Here is a 23,756-nt window from a genome sequence, read left to right on the forward strand (position 1 = left end):
CGCGTTTAATACATTGTTTATTTGTTTTTGTTATTATGAACGCAGGATATTTAAATCGAAAAGTTATCCTTTTATTAAAATATATATCAAATTATGTTTTTGTGTATATATTTATTTTCTCGATAAGCCACTTCAGAGACAGCTGTTTTGATAAATAGGCAAAAAGTCAAAATATGCACGAAACTCACTCAATACTTTCTTTTTGCAATTATTTATTTGTATTCAACTTTATTTATTTCATTAATTGTATGATATAGATGAAATTTATTAATATTTTTGTTATTTTGGTTACTTCAAAATATTATTTTACCGAAAAACAACCGACTTTTACTAAATCTGGAAACAGAGTGAGCTGTGTAGGAAAAGCAATGACTGAAAAATCCACGAAAGCAGAGTAGCAAACAGTCAGCTGTGTTTTGTTGTGACTTCTTTAAGGTCATTGTACAGAAAATATTAGTTTGAAAATGAATTCTTTATGCGCCAGATGGCGTTCAAAACTTTTAACCAACTGTAAACTAATTTGACATATTAAAACATACAAAATTCAATGGATGTTATATTTAACACATTAATACAATCAGAGTTAAAATAAAGTTAATACAAATCATAATTTAAATTTACAAATATGATTATAAATAAATATCAAGTTTAATGAGAAGTGCATTAATTAATAATTAAATAATTAAATTTAGGTACAATTTGAAATGTCAAATTTTGTGCTTAATCCATTGACTATTTTAAATTAAGTTTAGTTATTTTTATATTAAACCAAGTTTAGGTTAGGTTAGAGTGTTCTGATACTACAGATTTGCACTGTTCCTACACAAGCTAAAAGAATAATGCTAAAATGTACAATTTCTTTTTGCAAGTGAAAGTGAACTAATCTGACAAGTCTATGAACTTATCTTTAGTCCGGACTCTTACAAGATAATAACACTGTTACGTCAGTAAGAAAAAAATTAAATCATGGAAGTATAATGTTACCGCTCCAACTACTAGAGTAGTAACAAATTATTATTAATTGAATTACGATTAAACTACAGCAACTGACGACTGTATTCCATAAGTTGCTATACTATAGAACTTTACTTACAATTTGGTGCGATGTTGCATATCACAGCAACGTGATATGTGGCATATTTGTAGTACTATATTTATTAAACTGTGTAAAATTAATATTGATTCTGAATAAATTCTGGGGAGTTTTGTAAAGAATAATAATGAAATATTTGACTTAACTAACATAGCTCTTAAACTATATCATTTAATGTGTTGTAAAAATTTGATCCGTTTTTAAAGAATTTCTTTAATAATCTCTATAACCGATTTTTTTCAAAAGATATAAGTGAACGAAAAGATGTGGTTACGTTTCATGCCGTTATGGGACATATCTGAAATAATTCAATCTTCTGACCGCAATCTTCAGAGTAAGACTTTTTTCTGAGATTTAACTCTATTTGTTATTGCTCTCCACCATGTAGTTTACGATTAGACAGATTTATACAATCTAACCTATTTCAGGCCGTGTGCGAGTTCGAGTAAACTGATAGTAAATTGAAGCAAATAATAAATTATGTCGATTTGGCAGCGAATGTTGGTATTTCGAGTATTGTAATTTAGATAAAAATTAGGTAATTTAGGTATTATCATTGTGAAAATTTTATAAGATGTTTAATATATATGTATAAATTTGAAAACTTTTAATCAAAAATAATAAATAAGTACAATAAATAGACAAATAAATATTTACATAAGTACAGTGCAAAAAATCCTTAGAAAATTTAAATTTATTTTATTTCAATTTATTCGAACTAACACATGCCATAAAAAAGATATCTTATGTATTTTCCTTTAACTAAATATATATGTAGCAATATGTGCTATGTTTCGTTAGTTTTTAGGGTAAACTTAATATAAAATTTTGTAAATTTATATATCCACTGATATATAAAATTTAATATTAATGTTATGTAAATGTTATATTAATATTGATATTAGAAAATTTACGAACAAACCATTCGCACTTTAAATTATTTCGAACATATCTGTCATCATATTCGAATATATTTGACGTTTGCGTCGGCGATTTGTGATTTGCAAAAATTTGGTTTGGTTGGTTCATCTCCATAAAGTAGAAAATTTCTTTTAAAAAGTATTAAATAATTTCGTCAAATAATGTCTTCAGGCACTGCAAACGTAACTGCTTACCTAGCAGCACAAAAGAAAACGGCAAATAAGGATTTGGCAGCAGAATGGACTACAATAGAAGAATTGTACAATGAGAAGTACGAGAATATCAAGAAGCATATTAAATTTATTAATATTAATATATATATGTTATTCAAATTTAGATTGTGGAATGAGTTGACTATTAAATTAAATGGGTTTGTACATAATCCAACGCTACAGGATGAAGACACGTTAATGCAATTGTACACTAATTTCATATCAACCTTCGAAACAAAGTAAGTATTAGAGTTGGCTTGGCGCTACATAAACGAGGTTATGTTTTCTATGACTGTTTTGAAAATTATTTTTGCAGAATAAATCCTTATGGTTTGGTACGCATTCTCGAGGTATTTGTTGATCATATTTCAGATAAGACTCAGGCAGTAGAATTTCTTGAAAAGTTAAAGGAGAAAGTGAAAATTTGCGATGAAGCTGTGCTTTATATACAGGTTTGAGTGATAGTAATCTTCTCTCAGTAACAATATAATAATATAAAAATGTTAATTTTGCAGGTTATGCAAGGCAATATTTACCTTACCAATTTGAACGATTTAACTGCCACCAAGAAAATAATTGAAGAACTGCGTGATATACTTGAAGAAGCTGGTAATGTCACACCTGTGCATGGCAAATACTTTATGCTCGCATCGCAGTATTATCGTCGCGTTGGCAAACACAGTGATTATTACCGTTGTGGACTGCAATTCTTAGGTTGTTCTATGAATGACTACCCAAAAGATCAATGGCCACAACAAGCATTTTTCCTTGGTTTAGCGGCACTATTGGGCGATGGCATTTATAATATTGGCGAATTGGTAAAATATTTTATTTTACTAATTGCTTTCATAAATTTTCTTATAAATCATACTTTATTTTAGCTAGCACATCCCATATTAACTTCATTGAAGGGTACTGAAAATGAATGGTTAGTTGAATTATTGAATGCATTTAATTCCGGCGACATAAAAAAGTAAATATGAAATAATATCAATACACAATGTTAGATGAAAAGTCTTGTCTCTTTACTTGAAGAAAGATACTTTCTATCTAACATGCATATGTTTTAATCTCGTTGAACTTATATTGAAATATTTTTTAGATTTAATGACATGAAAAAAATTTGGTCTAAAATTCCGGATTTAGCTGCTCAAGAAATTAAATTGCGTCAAAAAATCTCCCTGCTTTGCCTAATGGAAATGACATTCAAACGCAAAGCTACTGAGCGTTCAATTAAGTTTGAAGATATTGCTGCAGAAACAAATTTACAGCTGAGCGATATTGAATTGCTTATTATGAAAGCATTAGCACAAAATTTAGTGCGTGGCGAAATTGATCAGGTTGCCGGTGTAGTTAATATGTCTTGGGTGAGTATAGTAATTATTTATATTTACTATAATTATTGATAGCTCTATATTTTTATTTTCTTATTCAACCCTGATACCATACCATTGATACCTTTGCAAGATTGTATCTGTTGTTAAGGATGTCAACCTTTCAAATTTTAAAAAAGTATTTCGTAGATAACACTAAACTACATATTATTGGCTATTTATAGTTAAACAGTTCTCACATATATAATATTAGTAATATATAGATAGGTAGGTTGGAGTGGCGGCTTTGTATCTCAAAAAGTCCACTTGTGCTCAAGGCCACAACTTCGACAAAAATCATTAAAGGAAAGACCCAGTCTCATAGCATGTCTTCCTATTACACAGTGTCCCGTCAGCACAGATACCGTGGTGCTGAACAGGTTCCGTCTTAGTTGAAGTAGCTGACTAGTTATTTTCTTGTCTAAATTAGACAAAGTCAACCTAGAAATCTGACATTGAGGTTCGTCAGCCCAGTATTGCTTGGCTATGCTCAGGTAATTTTGTTTAATTGTCAGTTTATCTGTAGCAAGTGGAACGCCTATATCTGAGAAGTTAATGTTAGGGTGAAGAGCGCCTGCCTTTGCGAGGTCGTCTGTCCTACAATTCCCCGAGAGATCCCTGTGGTCAGGAACATAAATGAGTTTGATAGTAATATATAATAATAAAAATATATAATAATTGTGATTTATAATAATAATAATAATATAACAATACAGTAATATATATTGTGTATAAAACATTTTATATATAGTGAAACCTCTTTAAGCGGATATTTACGGTATCGGTTCTGAGAACTAATCGTTTAAAAGGGCATATTTTGTAAAACAAAGGAAAACTGGGGAGTTGTAGCACTGTATAGTTAAAAGAGATGTACATTTATGATAAAGGTTTTTTATCAGTAGCTGCTTTGCTACTTTAAATATGATTTTGTTAGGTTTTTATTTTCAAATTCTATATAATGCCTTTTAACTAACTAAATTTTAATTTCAATAAAGATACATTGTATTAAAATTTTTTATTATATTTGTTTTTTATCAGGTTCAACCTCGCGTACTGGATCGCAAGCAAATCGTTTCAATGGCAAAAACAGTTGACGACTGGATGGCATCCATTACTTCAATGGAGAAACTCATGGAAAGTCGTGCTGCTGAAATTCTCACCACATAGTTCACTAAGTTTTAAGTTTATTTTTTTTTACAATGTTTCGCTACAGCTGTTTCATCAAATTAATAAAAATACAAATATTTATGTAAACACATTTTACAAATAATCTTTAATAATCCATTTGAATTCCAAATTTTGTATAAAGAAACAAGAATAGTTTGGTTTTATATGTTTGTTTATTGGTTGTGATTCATTTGGAGTATTTATGTATAATTTTGTTAGCATTTTTTGAATGAATATCAAATTCTATAAAATAGTCTTATATATTCTAATTGTTACTTATCGAATAATAGTATCACTTTCAATTTATTAGTACTCTTAGAATAATTTAAGTTATAATTTTCATAAAAATAGTTTCATTGTTTTTCTGACTAATTCGAAACATACAATTCTAAATCTAAAGAGATATTAAACTAAAATTTGGTATGAATATTTTCGTAAGAAATAGATGACAATAACTTATAGGTATATATATTTATTAGAGACTGCAAAAGGCGCTGAGTGGTTAGTACGAACTGCGTTTCTTAAAAATATTTAAGCAACGCAGTTTGCAATTAGTTATGCTAAAAGGACATTGATTGAACTGAAGATAGTTGTCTTATATTTTTATAAAAGTCCTTGGAAAAGTATCATTAAGCTATATAACTCAAACTGCGTTAATTGTTTGTTAATATTTAAGCAATGAGGGTTTTGTTCAGCGAATCCGTTTGTAAATTTCGTGGATACTTGAAGTCAGATGAGAATTCGTTTGAAAAACAGCCAATATTGCAGAATTCTGATTTTCTCCAATATTGTTATTCAGTTAAAATGTCTTATGGTTAGTTGATTATAGTTATTATGTCGACTCAAATGATGATAGAGGTTCGATACTTTAAGGAGAATTGTTGCATATATTTAACGTATGGTACATATAGACTTCCATCCTTAAAAAAATATAAAATTGTGCGTTTGGTTATTAGCTACCTTGTTCAGGATACAATCCATCATAGGTCTTATAAAAGTAAAACGTGAATCCAATGGCATTGCTTAGACTTCCAATAAGATTTAAGCTCAATAATTCTAGACGTAAATTATTATTCCACGTCTAATATTTTCACAACAATTCTTTGCAATTAACTATAATTGCCGCCTCAATGATAATACGAACTATGGTTTTTTATATATTTAAAACAACTTAAAGACTTCAGCTGCTCCTAATATGATGAAAATTCTGATGGACAACTGAAGTGATGCCGAAGAGGTCTACATAGTGTGATCATTTCATTAAATATTTAAGCAACGAAGTTTACGTTCAACTATGCGCGATGTGAATTCGAATGATGGTGGACGTCTGATATTCTCATGGGAGTCTCTGCGTATACGCTCTGGATTTGCGCCCATTACTGACCAAAGTGGTATTTGTCGTTTTTGTAATTCTTCTAAAACTAAATATTCTAACTCAAATAAATTTCCATCTTCAGCATCCGGAATTTCTTCTCGCATGAATATTGCGAGACGTATTAAATATTCCACATTGTGTCCAGTTGAACCAGAGCATTCCACAATTTGTGTTGCTATATTTTGTGGTGTGTCTTCGCCTAGCCAATGCACATTAGTTGGAGTTGCGATGTACATTAACACTTCAACTGCCTCACCACTGAATGGAGTGTCATAAGAAGCAACACGGGGATAGAACTTTGTTTCAATAGTAGCGTAACCACCTGAAAGAAAATATATATTGTGGTTATTATGGAATTTATAATATTTATACAGTTTTTGATTATTTTATTTATAATATAAATGCAATTATAAACAAATATAATATCATTATTTCTTTATATATATTTTAGTATTATTTACCTAGGGTGCACTCCCTCTGTTTTAAATATTCCAAAGCAGTATTGCCAGAAATTTTGTATGCGCATCCCCAAGTAATACCCTGAAAATTAAATTAGATAAATTATTTAGATATTTCTAAATTGATATAATAAAATGGTATAAATAGCATAGTTTCTTTTTATTATTATACACAATTTCTTTTATGGTAATCTAATAAATATTCCTTTTCTTTGTATAATACTTCTAGCTTCGGTTGTTGTTTTTTGGAACAAACAAGAAGAGTGAGAAGAGTGTTGTTTATGATTTGTGGTGATGTAAATGAGCGAGAGTATCTTAGTTGACACTAGCCTGGGTGAAGAAATCTGAGCACTTCAATGGATCGAAGCTAAAGTCTAGGTCAGGTTATCTTAATCTGTCTGATTTTAAACCACGTATAGACCTATTAAATTCTGTAGTGGGCATAATTTTTTGCGAGATAAGGTGTGGCTAAAGCTATGTTCCTAAGGTGTAGCCATCAAACATTTTTCAAAGATTTTTTGAAAGCATGTTTTCAGATCTTAGTGAGATTTAAATCTAGGTTCTGTATGCCATAGTTCTAATACATACCAATCACACCAAAACTATATTTCTAAGACGGAGCCATTAAACTTTTACGAATATTTTTAAAAGCATGTTTTCAGAACTTGGTGATATTTGAATCCAGCTTCTGTGTGCCATAGTTCTAGTACATATCAATCATACCGACAATCGATCATAATATTGATACTGACAACATGTTACTTTCAGGTTTCTTTGATTTTGTCGTTAGGAGATTTAAAAGCCGTTCTCATTGTGAATTCACGGACATAGTCCCTTAGATAGTGGTCACTGCTATATTCCTAAAATGAGGCTATCATCTACTTTTTTAAGATTTTTTCTTTGATTCCGTCTTTGGAAGATTTATAAGCCGTTCAAATTATGAATTCATGGATATAGTTGATTAGCTAACTAATTATTTATTGATCGGCGCTAACAATTGACATGGAAACTATCACAACACTTTTAATTAAATCCACATTACCTAAATCACAAGTTTTCGATATTTTTAGCAAATAATTTTTATAGTTTTGAGACCATTCCGAGAGAATGAATAGTAGGGAGAAATATTAAAATATTTCGATCATGATTTTTGTAGAAATTGTCTATATATATATGGTATGTATTTATGTACGACATGAATAGTGTATAAATATATTACTTACTTCTTTGTCCTCAATGAGTGTAGCGACACGTCCGGGCTGTAAGCAAAAAAAAACAATAATATATAAATTAATAAAATAAATAATAATAACATATTGTTTGTATACGTAAGTATGTAAATATTTATAATATATAAAGAATAATGGAATTAATAAAACAAAATTTTTTGTTTTCTTTCTTATTGCGGCCTTGACTTAAAAAGAATGACAGATATCTTCGCATTACTTTCGCTTCATGTAAAAAGGTCGTCTTTGTTGGCTCACGTTTATTTTGCAAAACAATAAAAATTTTATTCAATTTTTTGATGTACACATAAATTAATATATTATATAAAATAAATATATTAACGCAATTACTTAGACAACAATTTTTAAAAAATGTTCACCAAAAATTTAATTACATATAAAGCAAAGGATTTACATACCATTATTTCATATGTAAGAGTAATACTTATGCAAGGCCTATGCGGTTTTATAGTTATGAAGGCCCCAATAATATATATTGAATAAAATTGTTTATTTATTAATTGCTTTATTATTTCATTATAATTAATAAAAATAGATTTACAACCGTAGACACGTTTAAGTTTATATGTTAATAATAGTATTAATTATAGAATTTCAGAATGCAGACATATATTACACGTAAAGAAATGTCTTAATTACGTATGGAATAGGTTATTGCATTAATTTGAAATAAATTTAATTTGTAAATTATTGTTAATTGATTTAAGTTGCTAGTAATATTAACAAATCACGTCGTTAGTAATAAATTAATAATTTATCATGACATTGCAATAAATATGATAATAACAATTTATTTACTTGTGGATATCTAAACAACATTATACAATGTATTACATTAAGTTTTATTTAATTCTAAATAAAACTATATAATTTTGTAAGATATAGGATAAATAATTATATTACGAATATATAATTAATTAAAATATTATTAAATTTAATAACAATAAATCAATTAATAATAATACATAATTTAGCTGAAAGTTATATTAAATATTACACATTCAAAATACTAACCTTTTCTTCAGTACCGCGGTGTGTTGTATTCCCTTGCCAAAATCTCCTTGAATATCCGCGTATATATCCAGTTATACATTTGCTGAAGTCAAAGCCTGGAAACCAACAAAGAGATCCATACCCAAACACCCAAGCCACAGTCGTATCATCATTAGCATTAAGTTGATTTGATTGTATTGCTGCATCTTCGTCTGGATCTACGAAATTACCATTCCTAAAGAGTTCTATGAAATGATCGGGCAATTGGAAGTTGTGATTATTGTGCGCCATTTTTCACAGTGTACTTGTATCCTTTTTTAATTTAATAATTTAACAAAACGTTAATTTAAAATACTGCAATTGTTGTGCATATGAACTAAAAATTTTGACAAAACTATTGTTAGCTTTCCAATAATTTTGGATGTATATTCTTAGGTGATATATTGCAGATGGTTAGATGTTTACTACGTTTATGCTTGTAGTACCACGTCTGTGCGGGTTTTCGCAAATGCACGTCCTGATGAATATTTTGAGAATATCGCAATTGTTGTACTTGTGTTTTGCAAGACATCGATATTTTATTAGAATTTTAAAACAATTTCAAAATCGTTAAAAATGTTTTTCTCAAGCATTAAAACATATTGCATTTTGGGTGGTATCTTCATATATTATCGTCCATTAGAATTGTTTTGTCAATATCTTCCCTACTTTGAAGTTATTGTTAGTGCCATTGAATCAACTAGAAAATATATATATGAAAAAAAAAATGTATTTTGATGTAGATAATAAAATTTAGATTTTGACATAAAAAAGTGAATACTTAGATCTTAATAATATATATATATAAATTTATTCAAAATTTTGTTGTCTATTTCATGGTTATGTTGATTTAATTGTACGATTTAAATAATATGGGTGTAATATACTGATTGTACGGAATATGAAACGCGTGTTTAGTTCAGTAATTGTATAATATATCAAGGGTACGGTATTGCATCTTCCTATATATAGTTCAAAAATTGATAAAAAATTGTAGAACTTTAAAAAGAAAATTTTATATAAATATATACGAGACGGAAATGCAACTACGTTTATGTAATAAGATTCATTCAAAAGTGTTGAACTTTGTAGAGTGAACTGTATATAAATACATACGAGACATTTACTAGGAATTTACAGTACGAGTATGATTCCATTATATATCAATGAAAAGAAATTGAAAGTTTTTAATGATACTTATATATAATTATATATGAGGCGTTTAGTATAACTGATAGAGACTATATCGGAATTTGGAAAAATAGTTCTTTTAAGATAGAGACATTAATACGTAATAGAAAGTGTCAAACATCAATAAAAAATTTTTTTAACATATTGTTTTATATATAATATATATTATATTGTTTATTATTTTAGATGTGTTTAGTTCAGTATTTTTAAAAGAATAATTTCTGTACCTCTAGAATACAACTAATATAACAAATATGCATTATCTTATGACAGTACGAACTAGGTTTTTGGATTTTTGTTTTATTAAAGCATAATAATAAAAGATGACGTCTTATTAATATTTTTAAAATTCCGATTTTAAGAAATAAATAAAATTCCAAATTTATTTTGAATTGTCACTTCATTGTTTTGTTTTGAAAACATCATGATTTTGAATATTATAATATATATATATATATACATAATATGTTTTAAAAATTCCTTTGTTTAAATGGAAGAAAATTTTCGGATGAAATTCGCATATTATTTTTTTATTCGTTTATATATTTGACCTATTTTTTAATAACAACGTAAATAAAATTATATAAATAGATCTAATAAGAAATAGTGAACAAGTTTTGGAATATAATTTTTTCTTTCAAAGATATATAAAAATTTCTTTTTAGTGTTTTATATTGTTTATAATTTATTTATCCATTTATATTTTTTTTTTGCTTTATTTAATAAACGATATAAAAATATTTTTTGAAAAACTTGTAATTACAGTTCATAATATATTATATGAAATTGAATTAACAATATAATACTAAAAGAACTCAAGTACGCCTCATTAACAACCTATAGCACTAACTACTTCTCACTATTGATCCTGATTGGAAAACAGCTTTAGAGTACAGGTCTTATTAATGCCTTTAACTATATTTCGTTTCTTCTAGTGTTCCACTCTACAAATGAAGGTATCGAAACCCAAGATCCTATAATATCTATCATGTTAACAGTTTATATAATATATATAATATTATTAGTATGTTATAATAAATATAATTATAAATACACCATATAAATAAACAGTGTGGTTTAGATGAATTAAAATTTCTAAATATTAAAGCCTATTACCTTTAACTTTTGCCGTTGATTATTGAAAGCGTGTTATTAGAAGTTGGACTTTTACCTTTGAATGAATGACTAACAATTGTTATTATTTATTTTTAAAGGGTGGTTTAGTCTCTTATATTGGGTGTAGATTCTTCTTATTGACTGCAAAAAGTGAGTATAAAAAAAAACGCAACAACAAATCAGACACTAGGTCGGTCTATTATTCTGATACGTAAATTCCAACTGAAAATTGAATGTGAAAACTCTATATATAATAATAGCAATAATAAAAGTAGACTAATGTAGTTAATTAATTAATGTAGTTAATTGATGTTCTTGACATGGAAGTCTTATCGTCTGTTAATCATGAAAAACTATTGAATTATTTGGAATTCATTCAGGGTGCAACCCACCCATATTTTGATAGGAATTTACTACAAATTTGATTACATTGAAATAAAAAAAATTCTTAAGTGACATTAAAAGATCTATATAAATAAAAAATGAGAGTATTGCTTAGAATATCGTAATTTAAATTAATAAATTAATAAATAAAACTTGATTCATGCGCAAAATTTTGAATTGCGCTTTTGCTAATGAAAACAGCGGCGCATGGGGAGAGCCATTTTGAGGTGTGAAAAATATTAGTACAGCTGCTGAAATAGGCAGAAGAGTCTCTAAACAAATTAATTATTTAAGTGAGATTGACGCCAAAAAAACTTTACCCGTGTGTGCAATTATGCAAATAGTTTTGCACAATATTTTGACTAGCCTTGATACTGAACTTTTATTCGAAAATTTCGAATAGGTTCAAGGTGTTCAGATACCGAAAAATTTTGCAAAATTTTTTTTTGCTTTGATATCTTCCACAGAAGTTGTAAAAGTGCCAACTATAATTCATTTCAACGATTATTGTTCTATAAAATATTGCATGACATACAATTCATAAGAAGCATTCTGAAATCTAATAATGTATGAGTTGATATGCTTGTGTGTAAGTATTTGATAATGTAGAAAATTTAATAATTTAGAAAGCAAATTTTATTACTTAATGAAATTAGTTTATATGTGAAAATATGAAATGTTTGTGTGTGTAAAAGTAGCCGGTACCTCTATTTTCCAGTTCTTTAGGGTATAGACATAGACAGAATGTAAACAAAAATATTTGCTATCGCTTTTGTAGATTATTTTGTCGGCGAGAACTAATCTGCAAAATAACAATTTGTATACTTAAAGCAACAGAAATTGAAAATGCCCCAAATTGAGATTGATTACTACTCAAAAGTACATGAGATATTAGTTCTCAAGAAAAGTGTTGCTACATTGTCTTACGTAGAAAAACAATTATTTACTCTGAAGGTTTATTTAAAAATTTATTTAAAACAAAGAATAGAGTAAGAGGAAGTTTTAGTAATTCATTTAAAAAAAAAATACATTTTTTTATATAAAAAAAATAAATAAAAAATAAAGAACATACTTGTATGTAATGTAAAAGAGAGTATTACACATTTAAAATAAAAAATATATTATATTTACATTATATATAATAATTATATAACATATAATATATAAACATAAAATAAAGCTTTATTATTGCAGTGTAAGCTCTGTCACACAAACGCTATTACAAACGTACACCTTTTAACTGGTAAATACTAACTGGTAGATACTATTCTTTAATTGTCAGTTTTCATACAAAGTACGTTGTCTTAACTGGACAGAATTGCTGGTTCTATTAATGTCTGCTCAAGAAAGCTTTCACTGTATATTAAATAACTAAATACAAGTACCGGAAAGTACAATTTCGAAACAGTTTGGTTTGCACATTTTTTTAAAACTTGCGTCAATAGACAAAATACTGACCTACTGACTTGCAATAGACAAAAGACTGACCTCTGTATTCAAAAGTATTGGTGTTGTTCACAAAAACACATTAGAACCGTATCGTATGCACAGAATCTACATATATAAATGGTAAGAAAGGCATCAAGTTAACCACTTTTATGTACTTTAAAGATCTCTAGTACTATATGTGAACTATGTATGTCTATTAAGTCAAGTAATAAGGTACTTAATAAGGTGGTTAATATCACTAACTCTTTGCCGATAAAAATGTATTTAGATGTGCAAATATCTGTAACTACCTACATCAACTGTAGCATAATCACTACTTGCAGAAGTGCATATCGACTGACTGTACGTCACTTTAATATATAGTCTTCACACATTAACAATAAATCAGACGGTCACGCTCTTATGTCATGCGCGATCCAAATTATCACCTACATTGTGAGTAGAGTATATATTGTAGATATTCTTGTAGTTTTTTTATTATAAATATTAAATTGTTTGCTCGTTTTAGTTAAATAGTTTAATAGTGGCGTGTGCAATTGTGCTCTATAGGGAATGTACACTAATTGAATTACTTCTATATTAATTCATTAATTCTTTATAAATCGTATGAAACTATTGTATATTTGTTGAGAAGAGGATTTTATGATAAGAATAGAATTATTTTTGTATGTAGAAAAAATGATGTAAAATTGATGAACTCGGGTCAAATAGAGAAATTGCATTGTCATCTTGAATGAACTTATCACTATTGGTGATCCATATTTGTAATTGAGGAATTACCACTTTTATTTAAAATAATATTTGAAATGATAACGTATATAGTTTTCATGTTTTCTATTTAATTTACTAATTAATAATATTTAAAATATCATATTAAGTTGATGTTATTTGATAAGACTATATTTGTTTCAACATGGATTAAACAATTATTACCTATCAAAAATGTTTATATTTTAATGTTGGTTGTGTATTAAAATAAGTGATGTAGAGATATTAATTTTTTGTTGGTGATTCATCATCTTGACTCTATTTTACCTGTGGACATTTTTAAGTCACACTAAGAATAACTGAATACGGAGCTTTTATGAAATAATGGATCTAATGCTTTTGTATCTGCCTGTGTTTATCAGATTTCATTGTATTTTTAGGTTGTAGAGTATTAGGTTATTATTTAATTATGTTGAACAGTTTCAGTGCACGATCTTTAATGTATTTTTCGACTGAATCGACTCTCAGATCTCTATCGATATCCGCTCCTCTTACGTAGTAGTATTCAATCTATATGTTTTAATACAATTTACTTAAAGTTTATATTATAACTTAATTCAAGACACGTTGGGCAATTTTTGTTTTAAATATGTTTAAAAATTGAAAATATCAGTTTCATGAAGAATTTATCTATTAATGAAAAACCCTAACCTTTGCACTTATTTTATAAATTAAACGATATCGCAAATTTTTACGTAAATTAAATTTATTTCAAATTTAATATGCAGAGGTGGGGAATTTTTCAATAAATGCCTCAGAGGAAGGCATTCAACATCAAAGTTGTCACCTTCTCATTAGTGGAAAAGTAGTAGGTTGCAAAGGAGTAGGAAAGCGATAAATTAAAGTTTGCCATTATCTTAAATAAATAGATAATTAAGACAATACATTTGAAATAAGTAAGGTTCACTTAGGCCTTATGAAGTAAACTGGTTGTTATAGTAAAATTGTCTTCCAAAAATTTTTTAAAATTTCAAAGGAGACCCTTTAGTTTTTTTTTAAAGGAAATATTGACTATTTTATTTAAAAGATATTTACAATGCGAACTAAAAAACATTAAATATATATCATAAGATCGCATAAGCCCATACATTATATTTACAAACATCAAATGTAATCTAAAGGTTGCTGGTTTCGTAGCCCTGATTTTTATCTCTAACTATAAATATTCCTATAAATTTTTTCATGTGAGTACTTCTATATCTTAATAGGTTTCAAGTATTTAAAATGACTTTTAAAGAATTAAAACAAATTATTAAATTAATTTAGCAAAAATAGATTTAAATTTAGCTATTTTAGATTTGAAAAAATATTTTTGTAAACAACATTAACTGATATTAAATCGGAAGCAAAGTGTTATAGATAAGTGAATGAGGTCATTTAACTGTTATTTTTTTTCAGTACTAAGTCTAATAGATACTACTGTCTGTTCTATAAGTACTATCAACAATCTTAAATAAAAAAGAAAAATAAAAGCAATTTGGTGACAATGTGAGAAAGTGCGTAATATACAGTGATTATATATATCAGCAAAGTTTATTTATTCAAAATCAGTTACTGACTGTTACGTTTCTGATATTTATTGAGTTATCTCTAGCGTATATTTTTATTTGTCCGATAAAATAAATTATTTATTTCCATAGATTTAAATAAAAATGAAAATAAACTTTAGAAATATATTAAGTATATCCATATTTATTGGCAGCTAGAGATCAAATGAATTAGTTTTCAAAACACCACTATACTATGATTAATTAATGCTTTAATCTTATCCATGATCTTCTTAGCAAACTTAGAGAAAATTATATTATATATAATGATCAAGTTAATTTATATAGCTTTGGTTTATGCGTTAGTTCTGATTAATAACACAGTAACTGTTAGGTTTGTTACTGACTACGCAATATAAATTGTCAATACTCTTAATTTAAATAACGTTAATTTAACGTTCGCTTTGTATGTAATAAGCGAGTCTATGGTTTAGATTAGAAAGGATTTAATTCCTGACACTACCAGTCCAAAAATTATATACGAACAACTAAGCTAATAGATGTTTTCAAAGACAAATTTTTAACTAATAATTTTTTAAAAAAAAAATTTAATGAATAAATTAACTTTAATTCATATTAAATATTGCAATATAACTCATTGAAAAACTATTAAGTTTTAATAGTAAATAATAAATAAATAATTTGTTTTTATGTAAAACACGCCATTAAAGTTGATAATCGCATAATTATGTTGATTTCTTTGAGATATTTTAGTTATACAAAATTTTAAAATTAGTTACTTAATTACACCACTACCATATTATTTTAATATATAGGTATATATATACTATCTTACAAAGAAACGTATATGTAGATTTATATTTATGTTTCTTCAATACCTGCTCTTCACGCGAACTAATTAACTGTGCTAATTTTTAAATTTATTTTTAATTTTATTATTTTAGTTTTTATTTTTTAAAATACAATGTATATTCACATCTACAACTACTTATATATATTATCTATCAACTACGTCATTACCGGCGCCAATAGAACTCGTATTTTGATTTTATGGATTTATATTTGAATAAAAAATTATACTATAATTAATTACACTACAACTATTATGTTATTTATATATGGTATATATAGACAATCTTACAAAGATGTATATATTATGTATATGTTTCCTTAATACCTGCTCTCCACGTGTACCAATTAACTGTGGTGATTTTTAAATTTATTTTTAAATTTTTTTTCCTTTTAATTTATTAGTTTTTATTTTTTAAAATATGATGTATATTTACATCTACAACTACTTATATATATTATCTATCAACTACGTCATTACCGATGTCAATAGAACTCGTATTTTAGGGATTTATATTTGAATAAAAAAGAATTTGCATTAATTTTTTTAAAAAAAAAAAGGAACTTGACCGTCACAGGTTTTATGTAAAAAAACACTATTAAAGTTGATATCAATCGCATAATTATACTGATTTTTTGAGATATTTTTTATTATCAAAAATCTAAAAATTGGTTACTTAATTACACTACTACCATTATATTATTTAACATATATAGACATATATATATAATATTATAAAGATGTAGATATTATATATATGTTTCTTTAATACCTGCTCTTTATGCGTACCATTTAACTGTGCTAATTTTTAAATTTATTTTTAAATTTATTTCACTTTTAATTTATTTGTTTTTTTTTAAACTCAATGTATATTCACATCTACAACTACTTATATATATTACCTATCAACTACGTCATTACCGGTGCCAATAGAACTTGTATTTTTATTTTATGGATTTATACTTGAATAAAAAAGAATTTGCATTAATTTGCTGATAAGAATGGAGGAACTTGACCGTCTCAGACTAGAAAAACTTTTTTCTTTATTCAAACGTACAAACTGTACGTGTTTTGTTTTTTTATTTTTGTTTATAATTATCTTTAAGTAATTTTAAAAAAAATACGGGGTGTATAATCATGATAAGAGTCAAAAAAAATAGTCTACACATTTTTATATAAACTTTTATTTGATTTTCTTTATTGTTTACATATACTTCTTATGTATATATTATTATACGTTCAGGCTGTAGTACCGAGTAATAACAATTTATTCATTGTTATTATTTTGTATATTTGTCTAGATTAATTTTATTTTTATTTATATAAAGTTAGCTGATTTTTAAGAGCTTTTAATATATTTTACAACATGTATGTAAGAATATAAATTCTGATTATAAATTGTACTTAATTTTTAATTTAATTGATTAATGAAAATATTAAGATATTTATTATTTTGATATTCTTTAAACTCGTGCTATCTCTTTCTTTCGTTGTTCTTCGTTTTCTCAAATCTATTGCAGACATTATGACGCCTACAAGTGATATGTACTACTTCCTTAGTTTTTTTTAAATAGTAAAGGACATATTTTTATAGGAAATTATAGTTTTAATTATATATTACTAATAAGAAATTAATGTCTGATTTCAAATATTAAATTTATAACCAATTAATAGTTTTGAATAAATATTTTTATGATAACGTATATTATTGTATAATAGTATATATTTAAGATACATGTTTGAAAAAATTCTATTGGTCTGAAAATTGGGCTTAGTAAATAATAAAATCCACTGAATGTAATGTATTTGCATATTTGTAATTATTCTATTTATATTAACATAGAGACCTCTAACTTAGTAATATAATAGAAAACTTGAAGATTATATATAATTGTATACTATATTTATATAATTTTAATATAAAAAATTTTACTTAAATATGCAATTCTGCTTATATACAATTCTGCGGAAAATAAGACACATTTGGATTTCCTGGAAAAAATTTAGATAATATAACTGCTAGACCAATATTTACAATATTTAGGGTTGTAAAAGATAGATAGTTAGGCGGTAAAAGCAAACGAACAACGACTTGGAGACTATGAAATAAAATTTCAGTGTAAAACATTCGGTCACAATAAAGATAAAGCTAAAAACTTCTCTATCTGTGGAGAATGGCCAAGAAATTTTCAAATTACATTAATCATTTGTTTAATTTAAAGAATGAATAGTAATTTTAAAAGCTTCATTATTAGTTCCTAAAATTATATTTTATTATGAAATAATTTAATCCCAAAAGAAACGATGGTAATATTGGCAAAGCTACATGGATGTGGTATTATAGATCTATGATGCGATTTTGAGGCCCGTCTGTATTTTGATCCATGAATTTAACTACTGATATGCCATTTACTGCATTATGAATATAGAATTAATAAAAAATATTTATTTATAATATTTGTGGGAGTGAATTGAATCAGAATTTTAAACAAAATTTTAGGAGTAATGGATAATTTGAAGCAAATCAATAAAAATTCTAGTGATTGACGTTTTATCAAAATGATATAAACCCTGTAATATTTTATTTAATGCTTCAGATTTTCTTTTTTATTGTTTATTTAAATTAAATTTAAATCTAAATTTTAAATAAAAAACTAATACCTACATAGAGGTAGTGAACTATTTCCCCCAGCATTTGTAATACTTATCAAACAGTTTATGATAAAAAAATAAAATAGAAAATATAAATAAAAATAAAAAAAATTTTACTTTGAACTAAAAAGAATTGATGTATTCGAAAAGATTTTAAATGATTATAATTATATACGAAAAACAGTTAGAGATAATTATACACGAAATATTTTACCAGAAAAATACTCATAACATGTTTTCTTTTAGGTGACTCAAAACATTAGTTAATTGCTGAAGGGAATTTTTGACTTCAAATAATGGCTTCAAATAATTAATTACTAATTTCATCAGTTATTTTTCTAGTGAACTTGTGTGTAGATACTCCATGGCAACAACTTTTGGGTGCGTCAATATTGTAATATTTCTCATAATAGGCGTTGATAGATAACGATTGTAATTTCGAAAATAGTTTGAACAGCTGTTGAGGAAGCACTGCCAGTACGTGTCTATATTTGTTTTGTTTAATTTATAGGTTAAATTTCTGATAAAATTTTAATCTGAAATATTTCATACATAAGATTATAGTATAGATTATATATTATATTAGATTATAGATTATTGCACAATTACGAGTAGATACGTAGCGTGCTCTAAATAACTGCTTGAACCAATATTTTTATTTAATTTTTGCTTTCTGTGCGAATTTTATTTTATTTTTATTTTGTTTAGAAATGTGTGTATATAGTAATTTTATTTTGGTTTTTGGCAAACACGTCTGGGACACGTGCCCCAGACATACTCGAACATATTTATCAAAAACATTTAGCCGAAAATGATTTGCTTGGCATACATAATAATGCATAAAATAAATATATATATGTATGTATATTTTCGCATATAATTTGCTGTGAGTGTTAATATTTTTAAATTAATTGTTTTTTTTTTTGAAATTTTTATTGTTTATATACAAGAAGAAAAAGTAAAAATATTGCTCGAATTTACGCAAACCAAATTTTATGTTATGAAATGTGAGCAAAACAAAAACAAAAATTACAAAAAAAAAAAAATTATTATAATTCCCTATAAACATTTTGAAGAAAGTTCTTAGATATTTTTATTAAACTAGATATATTGAAGGTAGAAGAAAAAATTCGATAAAAAAAGCCCACTTAAAGAATTTGCAAAGCCTTGAAATCGTTTAAGAACTTAAAAAATAAATGTTCACCGGGTCTTCCACTTTGTACAAGTAGATCCAAAGTCCAACGTAAGGCGGTGATAAAATGGTTATTTGAAAAAAAATATATTAACTAAAATACATGTTTGCTTAAACATTTATATTATAAAAAAATTTTATTTAAATTTTAAAAGAATGTTTTGTGGTAAAGTTTTAAAAATATATTTTTTAAAAAAAGTTGTACATTAAAGACACAAGAAAAAAACAAGATATAAAAGTAGGAGCATAAAAAGAAATGTATAAACCTGTAGAGTTTTATATCATAAACTTTTACAGGGTCTTTAACTATAAGCGTATAAACCAATCATTTCCAATTTTTAATTTTCCATAAATTATTTAACTCATTCCAAAAATTTTCACAAATATATAAAACCTTAATTATTTAGTATTAAATTAAATAATATTAATATTTTAATATAAATATTAAATAATATTAATATTTTAATAATTTAATATTATTTTAAAAAAGTTTTATTATAAATTACTAGGACATTCAATAATGATCATCATATAGTATTTTAAATAAATACTATTACACAAACTATATATTTCTTAGAAAAAACCCATGGATAATTTAATATAATTTTTTAATATAATATTTTTAAAACATTGTCATATATATTTATTATCATTAAACCGGTTGGGGATCGGAATATCGAACCAATAAACACTATTAAATTTATCAATAGCCTTAATTTGTTTTAATGCGTCTAGTATATAGTAGCCAGGGATAACCAGTACAATAGATCCTATTAGATATATAGATCGAAGACATATTATTTATTTATTAAATAATATAAAAGCTAAATATTATCACCTAGCTTTTATTTGACAAAGTTCAGACTTTAGCCAGAGATAGATCTAATATCCAAATTGCAATCGACCTAATAGATTGTGATGTACATTTATCTCTCCTAATAACCATAAAATAATAATAATAAATATATTGATAACTAAAAGTGAGTATTATACAAATATTACTACATAATATTAATTTTTTAAAAACACTTAATAAAATAATATAATTTATTTCAAAATTTAATTAATTGTCTTAACATATGAACTGGTAAAAAGTGGCAAAACTAGATATAAGTATAATTTGATTCCATTAGATCTCTATTTACTAAAAAAATTTTTAATTTAACAGAATTTCTAAATATTAATTAATTTCAAAGATTAACAAACCAAACAATATTACAGATTTAATGTTATGAAAATAGTTTAGGTTATTTATTCATACACGAGTTCTAAAAGAGGGGTGTGTTTGTATGCCTATGTACTAAATATAATACAAATATATTAGACAAGAATTTATATAACACATATTTTTAACTTATATTAACATAAATAACCGGTCGAAAATAGAATATTTAAATGCCAACAAAAACAGAAATAAATAAATAAAATAAAAAAACTATAATAATGAAGTCAAAACAAATCGAAAGTGTCTGAGTCCATTAAACAAACCGGTAGCCTCAAAACTCTTTTATGAGTTCATTTGCTATTTTAAATAAATTTTCTATTTGAATATTTATCACCTACTTAAAGTGTTTGGCATTTATTTTAATATTTATATTTACAAATTCTTTTATTAAATAAAAAAAATAATAATAATATTTATGTTTTAAAATTTTTCTTAAAATTTGTTTTGCCAACTGATTTATTAATGGAAATATTTATATAGTCAAATGTTTAAAGATAGGTCTTCGAGAAGGTGCAATTTTTAAATGCGCTTCAAAGTATGAAATGTCAAATGGTGCTTTATAAAAGTGGAACAATATATTATATATATATAAATATATATACAGATGTAGGTATATGTATATATATTTTTTTAATTTATCTGCACTAATTGGCCATGCAATCTCTATTTTCTAATTAGTCCTGTTTAATTATCACAGTTGATTTGTTTTGATTTATTACCATATCTAATCTAATTATATATCTAACGAACTAATAGTTTTTTTTATATCAGAAAATAACCTTTTTATGCAATATGTAAGTACTTAACATTATTTTTTATTACTTAACAAAAATTTTAATATATATTAAAAACCAATATTTACAATGATTTTCTGATATGATCGAAAATATTTAATATTATAAATATTTTAATTTTTTTGAAGAGCAAAACCTGTAGTACTTTTAAATTTAAATGCCTAACAATTGAAGCAATAATAACTACGGGTTCTGTAGCCTGGTTCAAAATTGGGTTATTAGCTAAGAAAAGAGCTTAATAATGTCTAATAGAATAAATTCTATCTGATCTTTTTAATATGTTAAAAATTTGGTGTGCTGTTAGCAGCTTGAACTTTACTTCTTTACAAAACATATTTAAGCTAAGTTGAGTATTAATCGCTGTTTTTGTCGTAACCCGCAAGGATCTGCTTGCGTAGTGCCGGGTGTGATGAACGCCACTTGGTCGTCGTACTTGAGTCGACAAACGAGTAGCTCCGGTATGTAGTTTCGGCCGTTCTTAAAGCCAGCATTAACCGCTCTTGTAGTTAGTGTAATTGATATGATTTTAATTTAGTGGGGGGCAATTTATACGACATTTATGATGAACTAATTTGCTTACAAATGTTAATAAGATTTTTTTTATAAATTAAATATTTTAGGTTCACTAAATTATAAAAGACTAAAGTAGATAAAATATTTTAATTTTTTTTAAAGGTGAGTGTAAATTTAAGGTATCAATTTTTTATATGAAACATGTACAAAACCTTATAATTTTTAATAAAAAAAAATTGTCTTATTAAGCGTAGTCATAATTATGTCATAATTATAAAACAATAAAAAAATAATGTATCTCATGTTGTGTATGAAGTTCAAGGATATTTACATGTAAGAGTATTTTGCAATCAAATATTTTTTGGTGTGTCTCTAAAAGATTTTATATATTTATTATTGATTTTTTTTATGTTAATAAATGAGTTTTAGATGAAATCATACAAATATACATATAAAAAATTGTGTAAAATATTTTATATGTATATGTTTTTAATGAGTAAGACCATATCAAATTATATTTTATCAGACATACATTGTATAATAGACTTATGTATGACATGGTGACCTTGAATTTGACACTATCAATGTGCACGCTATATACTAAAGCAAGGTAAAATTAGGTTGTAATCCATTTTTATGGTGGATGCTCTTGAATAAGAGTGCAGTTGATTTGCTAGTAAACAGCATTCCGGAATGTAGACAATCAACTCTACAGAGGAATGTTATGAATGCGATGTACATATATGTATTCTGAATAATGTAAAACACTTCAATCGTCTGTCAATTGTATGACAGAAACACAATAACAAATGTTAACATAAAATAAAAAAATAAACTTAAATATTTTAAAAAAATTAAAAAGTATCTTTGCAAGATATTTACGTACTGTTAACACATAAAATATTTCTTTTTTTAATTAGGTATAAATAAAAAAAAAATAAAAATATTTTATATTTACCTTCTTGATATTTAAAAAAAAATATTTTTGTCTTCATAAATTTTTTCAGAATTTTTATTTATTTTTTTTTTTGAAGTATTCCACTTTCTTTTTTTGTTCCTTGAAAACTTTGTGATTTTTGTTATCAATGTAATTTTCTTAAAATTGTTTTGATGTTTCACATAAATTTGTTTCCGATTTGTCAATATTTTTGTTTACGTTAAAGAATTTGTTTTTTATTTCATTTTTTATTATTTGATTATATATTAAGGCATTTTTGTTACTATTTTATTTATTGA

At 25.7% G+C, this 23,756-nt stretch overlaps 2 protein-coding genes across 2 annotated transcripts; one reads left to right on the forward strand and one right to left on the reverse strand.

The window, feature by feature from the left end:
• The first annotated feature begins 2,061 nt into the window (after window positions 1-2,061).
• Window positions 2,062-4,847, forward strand: LOC119677566 (26S proteasome non-ATPase regulatory subunit 13-like). The gene is made up of 7 exons (XM_038088970.1): window positions 2,062-2,285; window positions 2,352-2,465; window positions 2,543-2,678; window positions 2,742-3,044; window positions 3,108-3,199; window positions 3,329-3,593; window positions 4,638-4,847. The coding sequence occupies exons 1-7, from the start codon at window positions 2,176-2,178 to the stop codon at window positions 4,764-4,766; spliced, it is 1,149 nt and encodes a 382-aa protein (XP_037944898.1). The 5' UTR covers window positions 2,062-2,175; the 3' UTR covers window positions 4,767-4,847.
• Window positions 4,848-4,920: 73 nt separating this feature from the next.
• Window positions 4,921-23,537, reverse strand: LOC119677567 (glutathione-specific gamma-glutamylcyclotransferase 1-like). Its single transcript, XM_038088971.1, has 5 exons — window positions 23,479-23,537; window positions 8,861-9,578; window positions 7,823-7,858; window positions 6,603-6,681; window positions 4,921-6,463 (listed from the first exon to the last, which is right to left on the reverse strand). The coding sequence occupies exons 2-5, from the start codon at window positions 9,128-9,130 to the stop codon at window positions 6,027-6,029; spliced, it is 822 nt and encodes a 273-aa protein (XP_037944899.1). The 5' UTR covers window positions 9,131-9,578; window positions 23,479-23,537; the 3' UTR covers window positions 4,921-6,026.
• Between the last annotated feature and the right edge of the window lie 219 nt (window positions 23,538-23,756).

This window comes from Teleopsis dalmanni, chromosome 2 (assembly GCF_002237135.1).
Source record: "Teleopsis dalmanni isolate 2A chromosome 2, ASM223713v2, whole genome shotgun sequence".
In the NCBI taxonomy this organism is placed as follows: domain Eukaryota; kingdom Metazoa; phylum Arthropoda; class Insecta; order Diptera; family Diopsidae; genus Teleopsis; species Teleopsis dalmanni.